This window comes from Juglans microcarpa x Juglans regia, chromosome 7S (genome assembly GCF_004785595.1).
Source record: "Juglans microcarpa x Juglans regia isolate MS1-56 chromosome 7S, Jm3101_v1.0, whole genome shotgun sequence".
Classification (NCBI taxonomy): domain Eukaryota; kingdom Viridiplantae; phylum Streptophyta; class Magnoliopsida; order Fagales; family Juglandaceae; genus Juglans; species Juglans microcarpa x Juglans regia.
The window spans coordinates 6,187,747-6,210,202 of record NC_054607.1 but is presented as its reverse complement, the minus strand read 5'-3'; the positions used below and the strand labels follow the sequence as shown (position 1 = coordinate 6,210,202).

Below are 22,456 nucleotides of genomic sequence, written 5' to 3'. Positions count from 1 at the left end.
AGTTTCTCATAAGGATAGATTGGAGGGAAATTTCGGAATATAAGGTTGTGCGTCCGACAGCCACTCCTTATGAAGTGATACGTCTTGCAATTGTGCGAAAAAGGGTGCAAAACCATCACGACAGTGTTTTTTCTGAGGTTCTCATTTCTTAGGAGAGTCTGAGGAGCTCTCTGCCTCCCTTGGGACACCTTCCTTCTTATGACAGGCCGATTGTTACGCGACCCCAAGTTGCGCGCTCCAGAAGTGTTCCTTAGACCTTCCTTTGCAGGATAAGGGGAAGAAAGCTCGTCGGGAGAGTGTTCAGGCCGATGATGGGCCTCTTCCCGGGGTATAGGACCCTTTAATGCGAGGATCGGCTGCTTTGGAGACAAGATCCCCTTACAATGGCGGTCCTAGCACCGGTTACGGCGGGGGAGCAATTTTCCCGTGGTGCAGCTACTGGTGGTCACTATTGAGGCGTCCGAGGGCGAGGTCGGGATGGACGCCTTCCTTCAAAGCATTTTTGAATCTACTACTCCTAATGAGAGACAACATTCTTCTTCATGGATCTCCCTTCCCTCTTCATCCTGCTCGGTTGTCGAGAGTTATTCTCTTGAGGTGGCTAATGAAGGGGTAGAGGTTACTTCTAGCAACCGCGCAGAGGCAGGAGATCATACAGGAAGTAAGTCTCCCCCAAACATTGCCATCCTTGGGATCTCGAAGAGTCCTGCTGTGGATTCTTCTGTCCAGGCCATATTCCCTGAGAGGGGGAGTTCAAGGAGCCCAGTCATCGACCTACCCATCCAGGTGGAGTTCTCTGAAGGTGTTGGTTCCGTAGGTGATGTAGCTAGTGAGGGTCTAAGTGACGAAACCCTCGCCCAGGTCGAATGTCCAGCGGGGGATGACTTTCTTCTGGATGTTGCGATCGGTGACCCACCTGAGTCTACAGGCCTTGCAAAGGCCCTTCCTTTTCTGTTTCAGCTTGCCCTGGAGGGAAGCCTAGAGGAAGCCATTGGTCGGGTTGTTGAGTACTTATCTGGCTTTTTTCACAAGGTTTGACAGCTTCTTTCTCGCCCTTTACTTTCTTCTTTTTTCCTTTTTCTTAGCCATTTCTTTATGTCGCCAAGGCACCTCTCATCTTGCGCCCTCCATTGTGGATGATCACAAGGCAGTCTTTCAGGAAAGCTTGGAGGAAAGAGAAAAGTTGAAGCGTGAACTCGAGAGGACGAGACTCGACCTATCGAGTGTGCGCAAGAGAGTGAAGAAGTTTGAGAGACGCCAGAGGAAGCACAAGCAGAAATGCGAAAAGGAGAGATCTCGACTGGAGCGGCTCAATTAAAGTCTCCAAGGTGAGTTATCTCGAGCACGGGAAGAGAGGGACTGATTGGAGCAGCTGAACCAAGTCTCCAAGGCGACTTATCCCAAACACGGGAGGAGAGGGAACAATTGGAGCAGCTGAACCAAAGTCTTCAGGGTGCCTCTCTCTCCTTACAAGGACAGCTAAGGTGGTTCCCGAAGTTTTGCAACAAGGCGTGAGGATGTGGGATCGTTGAAGCTCATAGATCAATGCGGGCATTCCTTCTGGAGAGTCCAGAGCTGCGTTTAAGTTCTTTCACCAAGTACATTCAACAGCTCACTCTTGCCAAAATTCCCACCGATGAGGCATCCTTTGAAGCCAACCGTGAACTGGGAAAGAAAGAGATGCCGAATGCTTTCCCTAGTCCCGCTTGCCTGTGCCGACATTAGTGGAGCTGGCCGACCTCGTTCCCGCTACCGTAGAGCCGGTGTTAGTGGAATAGGCCGACCTTGTTCCCGCTACCGCTGAGTCGGCCAACCTTACTCTTGTTGCCGCAGAGACCGATGCTCATGGCGTTGAGACTTAGATTTTATTTGTTTCGCTATACCCCCTTCTTTTTGTTTTTTTCTTTTTTATACATGTATCCGCATTTTATTGCTCAGCAATTTGTATATACATGCGCACTGACTAGTGTACATATCTTGTTCATCATGGCTCGTCTTTACCTCCTTTTCCTTTCTTCTTTTGTTTTTGTGTGGCCGACCTAGGGAACTGTGGTAAAGGGGTCCATAGAGCTCCTACCTACCCCGCTGGTCAGTCATGCTGTGCTTGCTTATCCTCTATGGATAGTTGTTCTCGGAGTACGACCACCGTTTTAATCTTTATTTGGGCGGTCGTGTCTAGCCGTACCTTCGAAGTTTTCCCAGCTTACCCCGCTAGCATCTGGTCTGACCTTTTCGACCCCACCAGCTGCTTAGCTTTTGAAGTTTCTCGGCCCACCCCGCTAGCTTCCTTCGTTTCTTTTTTCTTTTTTCTTTTCTTTCCGTTATTTTTCCTGCATAGTCTGAGTGTTAGTTTCTGTTGGTGAAGATTCCTCAGATGGAGATTTTGTTGTTAAAGATTTCGTTGGTGGAGGTTTCACTGATGAAGATTTTATCTCCAGGTGGCCAAGGGCCGACCTGCACTCTTTCACGAGAGAGATAAGACAATATTTTAGACCTACCTTTCCATTTTTGCCTCGCTAGGAAGTAAGTTGTTGATGGAGTTCCCGTTTAGTGGAGTTGACTTTGCTGATTGAAACTAGTCGATTTTCGCTCCACAGAAAATAATTGCGTTAGTAAAACAAAATTCACACAAGTTTTTAAGAAGACAAAATAGAGCGTTTAACTGTTGCGACTGATTTTTTTCCCGCTATTGTTTGATTTTTTCCTTCCTTCCTTACTCTTTTATTTCCACTTCTATTATTTTTGTGCAAATTTCTGGGTTATGAAAGCGGCTGCGAATTGTTAGGCTAACCTATTTTGTTGACTATTCAGCACCCTCGAGCCGGGTAATGGTTAAAAACCCAACGGGTTCTGAGTAATGGAAATAAATCCCTTATAATTATCCCGCTAATTCTTTCTGGATGTATCCGGGAAGAATTCTTCTTAACTCCTTCATTTATGCCATATCAAGTTCCCGGCTTGCCAAGTCGTATGTTGAATGACCGTTTGCATTTTACGTACGTGGCAACTCAGCGTCAGTTATGTTTCCGCATTAAATGACGTCCATTCGATTTCTATGTTATGGCTTCTTTCTTTACTGTCATTAATTATGAACATCATATCAGTAGATATGCTTTGCAACATTTGCAATAATCAAGGGATTCTGGTTCTCTAGGGGGGACGCATGGCGCCTCATGGTGATTTGTGGTGTTATGACGCCTTAGCAGGCCAAGCGTCCTCGCTGGCCCTTCTCCCCGTTAGAAATTTCATTATACTCACTTCTGTCTTTTTCTTCTGTTCTGTTACTCTTGCTTTACTGCCTGAGTTCCCAATTCCTTTGTTCTCCTATTCTTTCATTCCAGAGTTCCTTTGTATTTTCTTCTATCTTTCATGGTTCTGATGGATCCTTTACATCCTAATGGGCGACAAGTCCTTTGGTGGCGCTCATGCCACTGCTGGAGGGTCTGAGGGTGGAATCGCCAATCCTTTGTTGTTTGGGTCCAAGACCCTTTGTTCTCGTTCTTGCCATTTTGCTTATTGTGCCTCACTTGTTCTCGCCCTTTTCTTATGGGTTTTGACTTCAAAACTCTTCTCCTCACTCATTGCCTACACCAAACTCCCTACCTGCTTGGTTGCAATGGAGAAGGGCTTTTGTCCAGTAAGTGGTTCTTAACGTTGAAATTAACTCCGAAATTAATAGATTCTTGGCGTTATCTTCATCGTTGCTTCAAGAACTACTTGTCCCATTTCAGATGGGTCTGAGAACAGTGAGGTCTTCTGGCTCATTTGGAGTATCCCTGGCCATTTTACGGTCTAGGTTCCCTGGCTTTTATGGAGTAACTTGTTCCTTGTAGTCCTACGGCCTTATGTTGTAATTTGTTTCTTGTAGTTTTGCGACTTCATGATGTAATTTGTTCCTTCTAGTTTTGCGACTCCATGATGTAATTTGTTCCTTGTAGTCTTGCATAATTAATAAAATGGTTCTGTGTATCCGGTTGTACTGTTTTCGTATTTTCCTTTCTATATTTTTTTCTGCATTCACTTGCTGTATTTCTTTTCATACTTTTTCTCTCCCTTTATTATTATTTTTTTTTGCTTTTATTTCCTTCTGTTATGTGCCGATGTTGCTCTTGCTTGCATCTTTTGTCTTGGTATTTGGATAGTTTATAACCTCGATCTGTTTCTTGCTTGTTGATGCTTGTGCAGCCTTTTTGTGATACTTTGCTTCTTTTATGTAGAATTTTCTTATTTCGGGTAGTCATAAAACTAAAACCCCACTCCATTAGGGAGAGGTTAGGCTACCTCAAATTAGCTAGTCCCTTTTGGTTCCCCAAGGAGGTAATTTCTTTTGATTACAATTGGGGCAATCCACTCTTTCGCCATTATAGGAGTCGGGGTAAGTTCTTTAGGCCACCTTGAGGGCAGGACTCGCTCTTCTGCGGGAGTGATAAGGTCGCCTTTAGACCGGTCTTTCCCTATTGAGTTCTGCAGGGAGGTAAGTCGTTCGGAGAGTCTGTTACTAGACCCGCTCCTACTCGTTGATATCACGGGAAAATGTAACATTTTGAGCCAAACTGGTGCTAGACCCACTCTTCACTCATAGTGGAGGTCGGGATAAGTTTTCAAGTTTTCGCAAGGGCCAATCTCACTCTCCTCCGCGGGGGGATAAAGCCTCCCTTAGGCCGACCTTTCTCCTTATATTCTTCGGGGAGGTAAGTTATTCGGGCAGTTTGTTATTGTACTCGCTCCTGCCTGTTGACACTTACAAGGAATGTACATTTTCTGATTTTGGGTAGTTGAAGACTAACCCGCACTCCGTCGCTGGAGAGACAAGGCAACCCTAAGGCCTACATTTTCTTGTGGTATCTCGCAGTGAGGTAAGTTTGGACAGCTGACCGCTCTTCACAGTGATAGGAGACGGGGTAAGTTCTTTGGGCCACGTTGAAGGTAAGACCCGCTCTCTTCTGCTGGAGGGATAGGGTCGCCTTTAGGCCGACATTTCTCTGTTGAGTCCCATAGGGAGATAAGTTGTTCGGACAGTCTATTACTGGACCCGTTCCCGCTCATTGATATCACAGGAAATGTAAGTGTTAGGTCAGGCTGGTGCTGATCTCACTCTTCGTTGTGGTGGAGGTTGGGATAGTTTATTTCGGGGGCCGTGAGACCGATCCTGCTCTCCTTCACGGGAGGGATAAGGCCACCTTTAGACCGACATTTCCCTATAATATTCTGCAAGGAGGTAATTTTTTTGAACAGTTTGTGACTAGACCCGCACCCGCATGTTGACATCAGCAAAGAAGGTACATTTTCATTTTTGGGCCGCCAAAGGCTAACTCGCACTTCGTCGTGGGAGGGATAAGACAACCCTTAGGCCTACCTCTGCCTATGGTGCCTTGCGGGGAGGTAATTTGTTGATGATCTTGTTGCCGCAGATTTTGTTGGCCGCTTATTTTATTGTTGGCGCCTTATTGGTAATATGAAATCGTGGAGTAGGTGTTCTGCATATTCCTGAAAGGTCACGTCTTTTTAAATAAAAAGAAAAGTACAAGCTATGTGAAGAGATGTTACAAAATTAAGGGATACAGAATCCTGCTTTGGGGAGGTTGTCGTCCACCATTCTCTCCAAAACCGTGCACCATCCTTTCCCCACACAAAACTGGCAGGGCGAGGTGTAGTTGGAGGGGTACCGTAGTTTCTTTAATGGCGTCCGGCCTACCGTAATTTCTTTAATGGTGTCCGGCCTACCTTGTTCTATTGTTGTCATTCAAGGCGGGCCCTTCATCTTTCTGCTTCAGCTCCTAGACGTAGCATTCTCTCACCGATACCTACTCACCACAGACTTCCCCTACTCCCTAGGGAGTTGGAAACTTTATTTTGAGTTGGTAGGCCGACGTGACGGCCTTTAAGCTGTTGAGGGTAGTCCTCCTGATGATGACGTTGTATGCTGATAGAGTTTTCACCACCAGAAAGACAACCATAGCAGAGGCCGTGCAGGGGACACTCCCCACCAGGACAGATAGGGCGCTGGCAAGACAATGCTTTCGGAGAAACCTTTTAAAGCCATAGGGGTGGGCTTTAGCCGGGAGGCCTCAATACCCATCTTGACGAAGGCCTCCTAGAATAGGATATCCGTGGAGCTCTCGTTGTCAATGAGGATTCTGTGGATGGTAAAGATGGCGACAAGCATCGTGACCACTAGGGTGTCGTCGTATGGGTACAGGACCCCTTCTTTTTCGGCCTCCGTGAACGAGATTACAGGAGTAAGGTCACCCCTTCTTTGTTTGGTGGGATGATACTCAACCGAGGATACCTCATAGTATCATGCCTGCCTGGCATGTGCTTTCTTGCTCGACGAGGTGATGCCCCCGCCTGCGAACCCTCCAGCTATGGTTTGAATTTTCCCAAGGGGTTGCTGCCTTGGTGGCGAATAAGGGCGACCTGGTGGTGGCCCTCTTATTGCCAGTCCTTGAGGGCTGTTCGCCAGTCTGTGCTGGTCACTTGGGTCCTGACTTCTTTCTCTCGATCTTCTCATTCTCTCATTCTCAATGTGCAGTAGAGGCGCAATGTTCCCCAATCGTCCTCATTTTGAATGGTGAACATGGGCCAGTCGTACCGTGGTCTGGGTCCCTTTCTCGGGACTTCCTCCCACCGCTTCTCCTGAGAGCCCTTCTCCCATTTCCCATGGAGCTTGGCCTTGGTTGGGTCTTCTATTTCCTCTCCACACGGTTTATTTCCTTCTTTCGTGGCTTTGTCAACGCTTGGAGAGTGTCTTCCGCATTGATGAAGTTGTCGGCCTTGTCCATGAATTCTCGTAATGCCGCGGGAGTCCATCTGTCTAGCTCTACCATAAACTGGGAGCGTGGCCAGATGCCCCCCAGCCTCCAAGGTTATCTTCTCGTCTTGGTCGTCGGTGGTCATGCGCTCTTTGTTGAATCAGGCCAAGTAAGACTTCAGGCTTTCGTCCTCCATTTATTTGATAGTGAGGACATAAGCAACCTGATGCCGCTCCGACTAGACATGAACTGGGTTAGGAACAGTCTGGCTAGCTCGCCGAAGTCGTCCATCGATTTAGGTGCTAGTGACCTAAATCATACACGTATTGACCCTTTCAGGATCAACGGAAACACCCTGCAAGCTATTTTGCCGAGGAAGCCATGCAGCGTCATGTGAACCCTAAAAGTTTTCAAGTGCTCAAGGAGGCCCCTTCCTCCATCATACATCTCTATGGCAGGAACTCTAAATTTTGGTGGCAAAGGAACCGTCATTACTTCTCCAGTATAGGGTAGACCCGTGCTTGTGAGCAACTGGTCTACCTTTGACGACGTGCCCACTTTCCTTATTATTTTCTCATACTTCCCTTTGGGGATGCGGAGCTCGTCCTGTATGTTTTTCTGCTCATCTCCCTACTTAAGTCCCGCTTGTGTGTTTCGGGATCCCATGTGCTCAGTGTCGCTGGATCTTGCCCTGCCATCTTGCTCCCATTGGGGTTTTTTGAGTTTTGTGTTCTCTTTGCAGAGTGTTTCCACTTCGCCAATTAGTTTCGTCACCCACTCTTCCATGATTTTCAACCTTGCTTCCATGGAGTCTCTCATATTTCTCTTAAGTTGTTCGGAATGGGTTGTCTCAGGCATGAGAAAGATATTCAAGATCTATTACGATCCCAAAGATGGCATCACTGTTAACGTTGTGTTTCACACACATGTGGACCAAATTCCGACAATTCAGGTTTTCGAACCTCCGATGCTAAAGTTAGTAAATATTTTTGGAGTGTAGTAAATAAATAAGAGAATTTATAGATTAGAGAGATATTCTTATATCTGTGATTTGCTATTTATACTACAAGGCTAAGGAGCAGATTGTGCCTTTTTTCATGAAGTTCGCACTCTCTGTACTGTTTTTTTTTTGTTAGAATCTTTAAATGCAGCGTGGCTCTGGGACGACGTCATTAATGTGACGTGTTGTCCGGGTGGCAGAACCATTGAGGTGGTGTGGTTTTCCAATCTCCTTCTTTCAGTCTGCATTCCTTCTAGTCCGTTCATGCTTTATTTGTTAGTAGATCAACGGTTCCTCGTTTATTATGCATGTTGTGCGGGTGGGAACTTCGTGACTCCATATCATTCATTATTAAAGCGGAAGCGACAACGTGTCACTCTAACCTTAAAATTGATAAACGAGAATGCGCTTCCTAATAATGAGTAATGCCGATAACAGCAAATGGTTCCTAATCTCATCAAAATCAAAGTACGGCATATCCGACTATCCGGCAACACTGGACACTCCCCGAGAGGTCTTTAAATCGACGAGTCTCATCCTTCCTACATGTCATGTACAGATGAGCCTCCTAGTGGGCCGAGTAAATAGCTTTCTGCTTTGGGCCGGGCTCAATTTGGCCTCTTGGGCCTCAAGACCTTAAAAATTAACTGTATAAAATATCACTTATTGTAAGACTCATTATGTTTATAAAAATAAAATAAAAATAGTAATATTTTGTTATGTATTGAAGTGGTGGACTTCTATATTATGGTTGTTATGTCCATAACAAAGCATATTGATAAATTTATGAAAAATGATATTTATAATTTTAGAATGGGTAAATTTTTCACATTTTGTTTAACAAAAATAATCTTATTTTTAAAAAAAAAATATAAATAATTTACATATTTTAAAATTATATCTAATATTATTTTAAATTTATTTATAGTTAGAACGGAAAGATGGTATTGAAATGATTAGAAAAGGCAAAGTGGTAAAGTAGTTTTCAGAAATAAAAGTGAGTGGAAGGTTGAATATGTTAACGAGAATCTTTTAGAAAATCGGAATTGAAACATCAATGAAATTATTAAATGGCAATCGGTCCCCTACAGGCCGACCCGGCCCACTTTTCATTTTGATCATTTCTATGTCCTTTTCTATCACTTTCATCACACCATTCACTTTTTTATACGTGGAATGGTGTCACATCAATGTCATCATCAACTGCCCTGTCTTATCGTTCCATAAAGTTTCTAAACCTGTGATGGAATAAACCCACAAACATTTGCCTCTCCTTTAATGGTTACCGTCCAATTATTTTAATTTTATTATTATATATATATATATATATATTATATTTAAGATTAATTAATTTTTTTATAAATAATAATAAATTAAAATGATATAATAAATTTTGTAAAACCTATTAAAAATGAGTTTAAATATATTTAGATATTAAGATGAGTTTAAATATATTTATAAAAAGTTAAAAAATATTATGAATCTCATATGTAAAAAAGTGTTGAGTTAAAAAAAATTATAGATTCTGCATATAAAGAGTTTTTTAGTTAAGATGGATTTAAAAATTTAAGATTTGAGTGTTAAAATTTTAGACTCAAATTAAAATTAAACTGAACTCTAAATTCTAAATGGAACCTAAACTAAGGTCATAAAAAATTATATTGATAATCTTTAATAAAAAAAGCAAACTCTATCATAAAAATGTAAAAAATCAATTTTTTTGATGAATTTTAAATTTTAACAAATCACTTATACAAACTTACACATTTAAAACTTATATATAATATAATATACATATTTAAATTTATCTATTCTTATGGGTTTAAATTTTTATGATTAGTGATTTAACATAGTATTAGAATAGAAATTCTGAATTTGAATCATAACTCTACATCACTCCTATTAATTTATTAAGAAAAATTTTAATAACATAATATAATTAATTAAATATATATCTTTTTCTATCCATTAAGTTTCTGTAATAAATAATCATATAACACTATTTTTCATATTTTTATTGAGTCTCACTACTTTTCCAAACTCTCAATAAAAGCATCTCTTCAAATACTTGTCAATATGAATGTATTTTTAATGCATCATATATCAATTTTACAAAACTTAATAAAGAGAAGTGCTACGAGTATAAAAAGATTTTATAAAAATAAATTCATGAACTGATATTGCTTTATATGATATGTTATATCTATTTTATAATAAAAGTAACTTTACAATCTAATATACTATATTAAGTCACGTTAGCTTGTGGATTTATTTTTGTATAATTGTTTTATAGCTAAAATATTTATATTTAATAAAACTAGTTTTAAAAAAGAGTTTTGTTATACATAAATCAGTGTGTTAACACACCACTTATAACTATATCCTTTATAACTTAAAAAAAATCAAAACACTAAATATTTTTTTAGTTTACTTGATGTAAAAACCTTTCACATCAACAGTGTATTGAGTGTGTAAAAAATAAGATTTATAAATAAATTTTCCCTTTTAGGAAAAAAAAGAGAAAAAAACTCTAAGAAAAATCTTTGATCTAAACTGCCCTATTTAAATAGAGTTAAAACAATGGACTGAAGTGTTGTTATTTAATGTAACAACATCGTATGAACATGTAGCTATCAGTACTAATAAAGATAATAATAATAGTAGTATTATATATATATTTGGAAGAGAGAGAAGAATATGTGGCCATCACTATCTCCATCTCCATCTCCATCTCCATCCATTCTCCTCCCTCCACTTCTTTCATGGAGTCAACATCATCACTATGCAAATTGCAACCAATCAAATCACTATTATTTTCTCTAATCAACCAATCAATTCACTAATTCGTATTAGAAGAAGACGAGTCAAAATGACAATCCAAGTTAGATCTTTGTCACCCTCATCCAATCAAACACCACAAAAATACCAACTTGCTACCTAACTCTCTCCGCAGTTTATAACTTTGGTATAAAATCGTGATAACGAATCATGTTCGTATTATATTAAGATATGTATATTATATTATATAAGTTTATTTAAATAAAATTTAAAAAAAAAGTAAATTATAAAAAAGTATTAAGTATATAAAATGAATTATAAAGGATAATTTATAAAGAGGAACACTATTATTTATTATAGATTTTATTGTTCTTAATTAGATAATTTCATTAATCTCTATGTAGGATTGCCACATTGCATCCCGATGTCATATGTCAATTAAAGAAAAAAAATACTAATTAAAGACTGGCACGTGCTATGCCTTTAATTTATAAATGGGAGATTGATGAATGTATCTACTTGCCAACTTTTTAAATTTCAAGTTTCAATATTGTAAAAATTAAAAATTATGGCTTTGATCTTTAAAATATAAAAACTAGAAGTACTAATTTTGCAATTAATCATAAAATTGATCTCCGCGAGGAAAGGAAAAGGAACAATAACATTGTCTCAAAGCATGACCCTTTCGGTATGAGCTTAAAGGAGAAGAATAGTAGACTAGGGGGGAGCTATAATTAGATTGGAAGTATTCCCATGAATGACAAATTTAATATATATATATATATATATATATATATTTTTTTTTTTTCCAAACCCCATTTGTTTCCTCTTCTGAGTCATTCTTCTCCCCAAATTCCCTTCGATGCAATCTTTACTGTTTATCATTGTGAAAACCATCACTCTCTCTTTGGCGTAGCACGAGTTTAATATCTCATCCATGAAGTTCAATACTCCTAACAAGCTCACACCCGTCGAGTTCTTCATCAAAAACCGATTGAGGTCCTCCATGATGATGATGGACTTGCTCGTTGTTTGTAACAAAAGCAAATTCAGATCCGAATAATTCAAAACCTTGGAGAGATCAATAATGTAAACATTATAGGATATAAAATTCTCCATGACAGTCCCAAAGCTTGATTTCCCAATTTTGGATGGACCGTATAAGAGAAAGCTTTGCTTCCAAACGCGGCCAAGAAGGTGATAATATTGCTTGGATTTGACGAAGGATTCGAGATCAGACTTCACCTTGTTTTTGAGGTCGTCTTCCATAGCGATGGTATCAAAGGTGGAAGGGTGCATAAAGGGAGCGGATCTCCACCTTTCGTCACCACCCCTGCTGCGATGATGATGATGGTGATGATCGTTGTCGTCCTCACCACGCTTGATATTCATGTACAGCTTCAAGTCTCGTTGTTTTCTTAGCTTAATGTTGTTAGCCACAAAGTGGATGTGCTGGAGATATGGTCGGAGGATTTTGTGCTTGTCTGCCTTTCAGACCTTCAGCACGAAGCTTCTGCAATCGTTTCGTAGCATCTTGTTAGCGTTGGTCCATGTTAATACGACATTGAGAAAGTTGCCCTCGACAGTCTGGTTGGGGTCGAGGCAAAGAGCGATGTCGTTAGGCTTCTTGCCAGTGACAAGGTTGGTGAAATCGGAGTCTTCGAGACCAGACAAGGAGTTAAGGTAGAGCTAAACTCTTCGATAAAGCTGATTCTCTTGCATACTTTCATTGAATTCGGGGACTTTGAGGAACTGGTGAACATGAAAGTAATCTTCGATCCATCTCCACCATTTCTTCACGACATAAGTTGTTTGAATAAAAGCACCCGAATCAACATGAGAAAATAAACAAGTACTACACCAAGAAGAATCAGGGTTCGAACACCCATTAAAAAAAAAAATCTCTCTATGGGTGTTTTGAATTTTCCTTTTGGGTTTTGGGTTGAGCGATTAGAGAGAAAAATATGTGATGGAGAGAGAGGTGGACGAGGGAGTGTTTGTTTCGCTCCCACCCACTCCCACACAGAACATAATTGAACCCATGACAGAAAGCAAACTCTGGAACTCGATGAAGCTCGGGAGAAGATGATCTTCGGGCCAAGACAAGGAGAAGACGAATCTCGGGATTCTGTAACTCGAAGATGGAGCTGACGGCATTTATTTTCATTTCTCGCTTTTGATTTTGTTTCTTTTTTTAAATAAGGCAGCTGGCGTGATCGTATGTCACGTCAGCCACTGGGCCGTGGCGGGAACGTATGCGGTTGTCCATAGAATTTATGTTTTATTAATCTCTGTGTAGGATTGCCACATTGTATCCCGATGTCATATGTTAACTGATTAAAGACTGGCACGTGCCATGCTTTAATTTATAAATGGGAGATTGATGAATGTATCTACTTGCCAACTTTTTAAATTTCAAGTTTCAATATTGCAAAAATTAAAAATTGTGGCTTTGATCTTTAAAATGTAAAAACTATAAGTACTATTTTGCAATTAATCATAAAATTGATCTCCACGAGGAAAGGAAAAGGCGCAATAACATTGTCCCAAAGCATGACCCCTTTGGTATGAGCTTAAAGGAGAAGAATACTAGACCAGGGGAGGAGCTATAATTAGATTGGAAGAATTCCCATGAATGACAAATTTAATATATATATATATATATATATATATATATATATATAAAATCTTCTGATCAGTCACTATTTACCACCTCACACCTCACATCTTATAAAAAATATCCTTATACTTTGTAAAAAAATTATACATATAAAGTGTGAAAATAAATAGTGGCTGATGTATAATAAATCTCACATATATATATATATATAAATATAGGCTATTTTATTTTATTTATTTATTTATAGAAAGTGAGATTCATACACGAGGCAGATACACATCTCGGACCCATATCTCCATTATTGAGTGCTTAGTTTGCAAGTTGCTTCATGCAAGTCCAAAGGAAGCTATCAAGAGCAAAGAGCTTTTTGGAGAGTGCATTTACATTTGACCCTTAAGGGTTTTGAGAAGGTACTCTTGCATGAAAGTGATGGAAGATAGGATCCAAGTTCCATAGCCATCAAAACTAGACATTATGAGAGAGAGAGAGAGAGAGAGAGAGAGAGAGGGGTACGTGGTCAACTTTTTTTGCTTTGTTTTTTTTTTCCACCTCCAATCGTATTCACATAAAGCTTGGGAATCATGATTTTGCTTTTGAGCATAAATTAAGCCAACATCTCATAGGACCACGATTATGCTTCTTTGATAATTAAACTTTGAAATAGTTCTTCTCCGGACCATAGTCCATAAGAAAGACGTTCTTCTACCCCTTAGCTCCCCCACTCAAGTGAAAAAAAAAAAAAAAGAGTATTAGTTTGCTTTTAATATTCTTTTATTGATAGATTTGACACCATATATATCTAATACATCTTACTCTCTTTTTTTTTTTTTTTTTTTTTTGACAAGGTTTGTTCATCAACAAATGAAATTAAATTTGAATAAATTGATAATACAAATAATGATCCCAATAAGGTCAAAAAAAAAAAAAAAAAAAAAGCCAACAAAAATTATAATAAAAAATCGATAGTTATAATATATATTTTGTGAGAATTTCCTTATATCTTTTTAACATGGATGCAAATAGGTTATATCTTATTAATGATTTTAATTTTTTAAAGTTTACTCCTTATTTTAAGATAAGTCCAAGGATTCAACACTTTCAAAAGAGTTGGATTTGCAAAAAGTTTAATTAAGAGTAATAATTTGTACAAATCTCATATATATATATATATATGTATATATATATATATATATAAAAGCCTAGCACATACAATTTGTTAAAAAAGTGAAGTACCTTGGCCACTATGAAAAAGTATAAAAAAATCCATTTTATCCTGGTGGGTTCACTTTTATTTATTTATTTTTATAAAGGGTTTGTGCGACACTTATGTAACTAAAACTTGTACTTAGCATTATTTGTCAAGTCAAAGAGTTGTTTTATTTGCAAATCGTTAAGTAGAATATACTATTTACATCACTTATATGATAATATTTGATTTGTATAACTTAAATTTTAAAATTTATTTTCAAAACTAAATAATCATATTATGTAAGCGCTTTGTTAAGTGTGTTATCTATACCGATTTGTAAATAAAAGTTTTCTTTAATTAAAAGGATGGAACAACCAAAGACAAGTGCTAAAGAATACAATATATTATTTATTTTTCATTATCACTTGACTTGAAACAAAATATTCTTGTTTTAAATTTGGGGTCAATGTTAAAAGATATATTTAAAAAAATAGTGCTTTTAATTAACTTATAGATATGCAAATCTAATGTCAAGTTTCAAATGACATTATATTCTATCATTATTATTAATATATTCTACAATATCTATCTTTATGATTGATAATGCAAAAGATAACGATAGCGTAAAGGGCTTTTTTGGGGGAGGAGGGGAATAGAGACAATGAGACAAAACGAAAAGGCAGGCCAAATCTATAGGAATGCCATTTGAGTCGGCAAATGATGGATTGTTAGGCTTATTTCCTTAGTTATCCTAATATTACAAGATGAATTATCCAGATTCAACCCAATCTTCAACTACGTGGTAATATCAAATTGTTTTTTTTTTTTTTTTTTTTTTTTTTATATCAAATTGTTGTTTTAGAATTCATGTGTATATTAGAAAGAGTAGTGCTACGTACAAGTTTCAAATAGATTAACTTTACATAGATTCTTTGTAAAAAAGAGAGAGTTTAATTAAATATATATATATATATTTTACATTTTTTAATGATGCGGTAAGGGAATGTGCGAAATTTGTCTATGTAAGACTTTACAAATCATTACTCTATTTTAAACTGTCTATATTTTTCCTTTTTCAAGGCAATAACAAATTGAGGTATTCTATAAAAAAAAAAAAAAAAATTAAATAGCGAAGACAATAAGGTGATGAATATGATTTTTATAACCTTGAATATTTATATAAATAATTCTACATACAACTGCGAAATGCAAAAATATTGTATAATTACTTTAAAAAATAATAGAATCTACTATTAAAAAATTAATTTTTTTCATGTGGATCTCATTTTTATTTATTTTTTTTAAAGTGATTATTCGACGGTTGCAGAATTCACGGTTACAAATATCTTTTCTCTTTTAATATATAACAAATCTAAATATCCCAATCTAGTTATACTTTTCATTTGATAGAATTAGATATTATAAACCCACCACTAATATACACTTGTTGATGTCTTTTCAAACCCACCACTACTATTTTTCAAGTTGTGGATGCATATCTCTCAAATATTTAAGGAAAATGCTTTAGCTAAAAAGATGTTTAATAAAAGTAAATTTATAAATTGACCTAATTTAGGCTTAATTTGGATTGATAAATACTTTCAATTCATCTTATCTCATCATTATAATTTTTATAAATTTCTATATAAAATACAATAAATGATTCTAACTTTTTTAAATATCAAAATAATAATAATATTAAAAAATAATATTCTAATAATATTTTATTTAATTTTTAATTTTCATCTCAATTTACTATTCAAAACTAATCTTAATGTAGTATGTCACGTTATAAAATTATCTTTCCGAATAAGGAGGACTGTAGAAGTAAAATTAGAAATAAATGGATTGAGATTGAGAAACGTGTCCAATTACTATTATTAACATGACATAAAAAGACAGCAATAGGAGCCACAAAAACAGTGCAGAGAAGAAGAAGATGTTGGGTTAATAATGTGATGCGGTCGGATATTTAGAAGTGCGGAGGGAGGTTGAATGGTGCTCGCGCGAGAAAGCAAGGGATGACAAAAAGTTTCTGATAACGCTAGCTATTGCTGTACGTGTGGTGGTGGGTGCACGGGGGGCAGCGTCAGCCCTCTCTTAACGATAGATACTACTGGGTTCCTGATTTCACACACACCTTGGACTTTGTCACATGAGCGCATCCTTCTCGCAGCATGACACTGATCCGAGTAGCAGCATGTTTGGCCCATTTTGCTTCAGTGGGCGCGGCATCTATCCCTCTCTCTCTTTGTCTCGCCCTTTCTCTTTCTATATTCGAAAAAAAGAGTTGTTCCCAAGTGGAGCAATGAAAGTAAAAAGACCCAAATACGCAGGGAGATCTTTCTTTATTAGTCTGGGAAGATCAGAGAATCTATGCTTGCTCGCCATGTGTTTGTTCTGTTGCCAATGAGACTGGACCCACACGCACACACAGACAAATCAAATTAGCGACCACAAACAGCCACAGCATTAACAATCTCTCTCTTATATCTCTTTTTCTAGTTGAGTTCTAAAGTATTTTTTTGGGTGTGTGCTTTTCTTTTCTTTCTATTTTTTTATTGAACAACTCAACTGCCTTGCTATTTGTCTTGGCCTACCTCAATAAATTATACCCAAAAGGTTCTGAAGTAAACCCTTCTTTGGAAATTTTTTATTACAGATCGTAATCTCTCAAATAGGCATTCAATTTTTTCCCTTGCGACTACGGGTATATAAAAAGGGGGTGTAAAGCATAGTATATGCTCGCCGGCGATGCCGACGCCGGTCAGCGCGGCGAGACAATGTTTAACGGAGGAGGGCGCGCGTGCTCTGGAAGACGCGGTGGCCGTAGCGCGTCGGCGTAGCCACGCGCAGACGACGTCGCTCCATGCCGTCTCGGCCTTGCTGGCTCTTCCCTCCTCAACTCTCCGGGAGGCCTGCGCACGAACACGTACCGGCGCGTATTCTCCACGGCTACAGTATCGAGCGCTGGAGCTTTCCGTTGGGGTCTCCCTGGACCGCTTGCCCTCTTCATCGAAAGCCCTGGACGAGCCCCCGGTCTCAAACTCCCTCATGGCCGCGATCAAGCGGTCCCAGGCGAACCAGAGGCGCCACCCCGAGAGCTTTCACTTGCATCACCAAATCGTTCATGGCCAGCAGCAAACAACGTCGCTTTTGAAAGTCGAACTCAAGCACTTTATACTCTCCATTCTCGATGACCCGATCGTAAGTCGGGTTTTGGGGGAAGCGGGTTTCCGGAGCTGTGATCTCAAGTTAGCAATTATCCACCCGCCGGTCTCCAGGTTTTCCCGGACGCGGTTCCCGCCCGTTTTCCTCTGTAACTGGACCAACTCGGACCCGGGAAGGCGTAGTTTCAGCTTGGAGGTTTCTGGGGACGAGAATTCCAAAAGGATCGGCCAGGTATTACTGAAAAAGAGTGGGAAAAACCCGTTACTTGTCGGAGTTTGTGCTAACGACGCGCTTCGGAGCTTTACCGAGTGCATAAACAAAGGTAAAGGGAGTGCTTTGCCATCTGAACTAGCTGGGTTGTGTGTAATCAGCGCAGAGAAGGAGATTTCCGGCTTCGTCAATGGAGGTGTGAGCGAGGACAAGATGGGGTCGAAGTTTAAGGAGTTGGGTAATGCTGTTGAGCAATCCTCGGGGCCCGGAATCATCGTGAATTTCGGCGATTTGAAGGAGTTGATCGAAGACGGTGCGTCGGGTGAAGCTGTGGGCTTTGTGGTTTCGCAATTGACGAGGCTTTTGGTGCTTAACTGTGAAAAATTGTGGTTGATGGGTGCGGCGGGGACGTACGAGACTTACCTTAAGCTTCTGGATCGGTTTCCGAGCATAGAGAAAGACTGGGATTTGCATCCCTTACCCATCACTTCGTTGCCTTTAAAGTCTGGGTGAGTAGTCCTTTGTTCCTCTGTTTTCTTCCTCACGTGTTTTAAAATACTTGGATTGATGGATTTTTATTAGGAGGGAAATAATAGACGATGAGTTGATTATGCATAATTGGATGTTTGCTTAGAAAAATATAGGTTTTGTGGAAACTTAGAGACCTGACTAATATTGCAGTCGGTTTTTGGATTCACGACTTGCGATTGAAACAGCTGAAGGCAAGTTTTTTCCTGTGATGTCCGTGTTATGAAATTTCCTCTTACGTATATTAGATGCGTCATGCAAGGAAATAAAGACATCATGTTCCTGCTCTTTCCTTACCCTTTGGATTGTTGTTTTTTTTTTTTTTAAATTGCATTTGGGGTTGTTCTTCCTTGCTCCTTGTAGATAAATTTTGTAAATAATAGATATTTCTTTAACTTCAAAACTTTTTAATGATGAGATTCGTGCCTAGTTTTAATACTTTAGATAATCAGCCTTCGTTTTCTCTTTTTGTTTTATTTTTTAGAACAATGGTTTCCCCCTGAACTTAAAACAATGCTTGACACGATAGAAGATATTACATCTGTTGATGGAAAGGGATACCAACCACCTCTCCCTCAGAACAAACAAAAGAGGAGAAAAACAAAATAAAAGATAAAAGATAAAAATAAAATAAGGACAGGAAGAAGAAGAAGAAAAGAGAGCATGACCGCACGGTATGCTTTATAATGTTAATTTGGATGGAGTTATCCCTAATATTTTTGCACTGTGGATTGTGATTGAGTATCAAAGCTTGGCCATACTTTTATATTTGTTCTTGCTTGTGATGATTGTGCTCAACATTTTCAGCCCTAGAAGGTGGGTTTCTGTCTAAAGTTCCATGAGTACTTGTTTTAATCTTGTGTGGGCTAACGTGGTTCGGTTACAATACTATTGTGTTTGCTTATTCTTTGCTCTAGCTAGAGATAAGTGTCTAGTACTTTAGTTGCCAAGCCAATGGGGCACCTAGGTGAGGTCACCTTATGCAATGCTTAGAGCAATAATAATCGAGAGTTTATTTGTGCATGTATTAGCTATTATATTCGTGGCTTGTGTTATTCCAAATCAAATGAATATTTGTGCATGTATTAGCTAGTATATGTACTCTAGCTTATGACTTTTCTGTGCCCGTTGGATCTAACAGTTTTATCCCCATGATATAATTACAGCTTGATGGGATCCTTTGTTCCATTTGGTGGGTTCTTTTCTACAACATCTGATTTCCAACTTCCATTAAGCCGCATAAATCAATCTTTTACACGTTGTAAACTATGCACTGAAAATTATGAGCGAGAAGCTGCCATTGCTCGGAAGGGAGGATCGACTATTTCTGTTGTTGATCAGTGCTCAGAAAGTGTTCCTTGGTTGAGAATGGCTGAACTTGACACAGGAAAGGGAGTGGATGTGACAAAGGTGTGTAACTCTTCAAAGTTTGATTTCTATGATGCAGGAATTCACATGTATGTGCTCTCACAACCACATGGACAGTTTAATGCTTGTGTTGCTACTGGTTTAAAAATTCTTGGATGGCTGTATTTCATCAATTAAATTAAGACAATGTTTATATTAGAGTATGTTCATTCAGTGCAGACCAAAGATGATCCAGCAACATTGAATGCCAATATTTTAGGGCTGCAAAAGAAATGGAATGATATCTGTCAGCGTCTCCATCAAGGACAACCTAAATTGGATATTTCCCATGCCAGCACCCAAGTCCCATCTACTCAGGGCTTCCATTATGCTGCAAATAGGAAGGAAGGAAGCAGTAAAGATTCTTCTACAAGTGAAAACCAATATGCAAGCCCAAGCCCCTGTATGCCAACAGAATTGCAAAAAGTTTTTCCATTAGAACAGAACATTCAATTACCTGTGGCTTCTGATGCTGAAAATTGTAATTTTCAGTTTTCTACGTACTCTATACCCAATATAAATCTGCCCCTCAACTGCACATCATCTTCATCAGTCACTTCTGTGACCACAGACTTGGGGCTGGGAACACTTTATGCATCAACAAGTTCTGAGCCAGACAGTCCAGAGTTATCAGCTCACAAAGAATGTCTTCAGCACATTTCGGGTTCCATTTCTACCAGGGTTGATGCAGTGAGGGAAAGTACTTTGCATCAGATTGCCTATTCCTCTTCCTACTCTTGTCCTAATATGGGAGGGCAGTCTGATCTAAGAGATTTTAAGTTGCTTTGGAGGTTTCTTGCAGAAAAGGTTTGCTGGCAAGATGATGCCATATGCTCTATTAGTAAAGCTATATCCCGCTGCAGATCTGGTAATGGAAGGCATTGTAGCTCAAGTCTCAGAGGAGACATTTGGCTTACTTTCCTTGGACCGGACAAAGTTGGAAAGAAGAGAATTGCTTCAGCACTAGCTGAGATAGCATTTGGCACCAGGGAAAGCCTAATCTCTGTGGATTTGGGTTTCCAAGAGTCGGTTCACAAATCAAACTCAGTATTTGAACAGCAAGAACTAGAGCGTTCTGATATGGAGTTTAGAGGAAAGACTGTTGTTGATTACATTGCTGGGGAGTTAAGAAAGAAACCTCACTCGGTTGTCTTCCTTCAAAATGTAGATAAGGCTAATAATTTGGTGCAAAGGAGCTTGTCTCAGGCAATCAGGATAGGTAAATTTACAGACTCCTATGGGAGAGAAATCAGCATCAACAATATGATCTTTGTGGTAACCTCAATGTTAACAAAGCACAATAGAACTTCCCTTTCAAGTAAGGAACCTGTGGAATTTCCAGAGGAAAGAATACTCAAAGCCAAGAGATATCAAATGCAAATTTTGACTGAATATGCTGCCGGGGATGCCAGTAGAAGCAATGGCATGAATGTAAGAGTAACCGCACAAAAAGGAATGTCAAGTCCCTCGTCTGTAAATAATAAAAGGAAGCTCACTGAGACCTGTGACTCTGTGAATCAGGAAGAAACCTTTGAGATGCAGAAACGGGTGCACATCTCCAGATCCTATTTGGATTTGAATCTGCCTGTAGATGATCTGGGGGAGGACGTTGATAATGGAGACTCTGACAGTGACTCTATCCCTGAAAACTCGGAAGCTTGGTTAGAGGAGTTCCTTGAACAAGTAACTGAAAAGGTGGTCTTCAAACCGTTTAATTTTGATGCACATGCTGGGAAAATAGTGAAGGATATAAGCCTACAATTTCAGAGAATGTTTCGATCCGATGCTATGCTGGAGATTGATTATGAAGTCATGGTACAATTACTTGCAGCTGCTTGGTTATCAGACAGGAATAAAGCAGTGGAGGAATGGGTTGAGCAGGTTCTCTGCCGGAGCTTTGCTGAGGCCCGGCAGAAGTACAACCTCTCTGCTCGGTCTGTTATGAAACTAGTCACTTGTGAAGGCTGTTTTGTGGAAGGGAAGCCTCCTGCAATGTGCCTTCCTGCAAGAATTAATTTGAAGTGATTTTTTGCTCACCATGCTTCTTGTAAGTATATGTATACTGTAGCTCTTAGCATATATCTTCCGGCTTCTGTAAAGCTTTGTTTGGCTACAGCTAAAATCCTAGTAATTTTTTTGGGCAACCATTGTGTTGTAAAGCGTCATGTATGCTATCAGCAAATATAATGTATAATTTTCTACCTGTTCTCCAAACAATCCCTTTGGTCCATCATTCTTTTCTTTTGAAAATGATAATTATCAAACCAACTTGGTTCTTTCGGCCGGCCCATATGATATCGCTTCAAGTCGGTTCAACTTTTCTCTCTTTTCCAAATTTAATAAATCTATAAATGATGTTGTTTGATGTGATATGTTATATTATAAAATATTTTTATTGTAAATTAGATCTAATATATTATTTTATAAATTTATTTTTTTAAAATTTCTAAATAGATAAAGGGTTAGACACGACACGAGCCTTGTACTATTTAATATTGTCCTTATAAAATTTTTTTGACGATATTATCTGTTTTTTTTTTTTTTCAATCAGTCATTCAAATCCTATTGTTCGAGAAACATCGTGACATCGTATAGCTTCAGTAGTTAGAATATGTGCAGCTCCATTATCTTTATCTCCTTTTAAAAACGTTTTACATTCCCATATTTGGAGTCTTCGATCAATTGTCTATATCTACACCTACTCTGGTTTTGTGCTCTTTCAAGAATTTAACTACTTAAATGGCATCATCTGATAACACTATAAAAAATCCCTTGAGTGTGTTAGAGTACAATTGAGGAGA

General features: G+C 38.8%; 1 protein-coding gene and 1 pseudogene across 1 annotated transcript; one reads left to right on the top strand and one right to left on the bottom strand.

Moving 5' to 3' along the window:
• Nucleotides 1-6,929: 6,929 nt before the first annotated feature.
• Nucleotides 6,930-12,552, bottom strand: LOC121240756 (annotated as a pseudogene).
• A 3,840-nt stretch (nucleotides 12,553-16,392) lies between these two features.
• LOC121240522 (protein SMAX1-LIKE 6-like) lies at nucleotides 16,393-21,872 on the top strand. The gene is made up of 3 exons (XM_041137976.1): nucleotides 16,393-18,229; nucleotides 19,415-19,658; nucleotides 19,836-21,872. The coding sequence occupies exons 1-3, from the start codon at nucleotides 17,094-17,096 to the stop codon at nucleotides 21,678-21,680; spliced, it is 3,225 nt and encodes a 1,074-aa protein (XP_040993910.1). The 5' UTR covers nucleotides 16,393-17,093; the 3' UTR covers nucleotides 21,681-21,872.
• Nucleotides 21,873-22,456: the final 584 nt, after the last annotated feature.

Excerpts from the sequence above, each read along its gene's own strand:
- LOC121240522 (XM_041137976.1), top strand. The coding sequence starts at position 17,094 with ATGCCGACGCCGGTCAGCGCGGCGAGACAATGTTTAACGGAGGAGGGC. Across the intron at positions 18,230-19,414 it reads TCGTTGCCTTTAAAGTCTGG|CTTGATGGGATCCTTTGTTC; the intron begins GTGAGTAGTCCT and ends ATATAATTACAG. Across the intron at positions 19,659-19,835 it reads AGGGAGTGGATGTGACAAAG|ACCAAAGATGATCCAGCAAC; the intron begins GTGTGTAACTCT and ends CATTCAGTGCAG.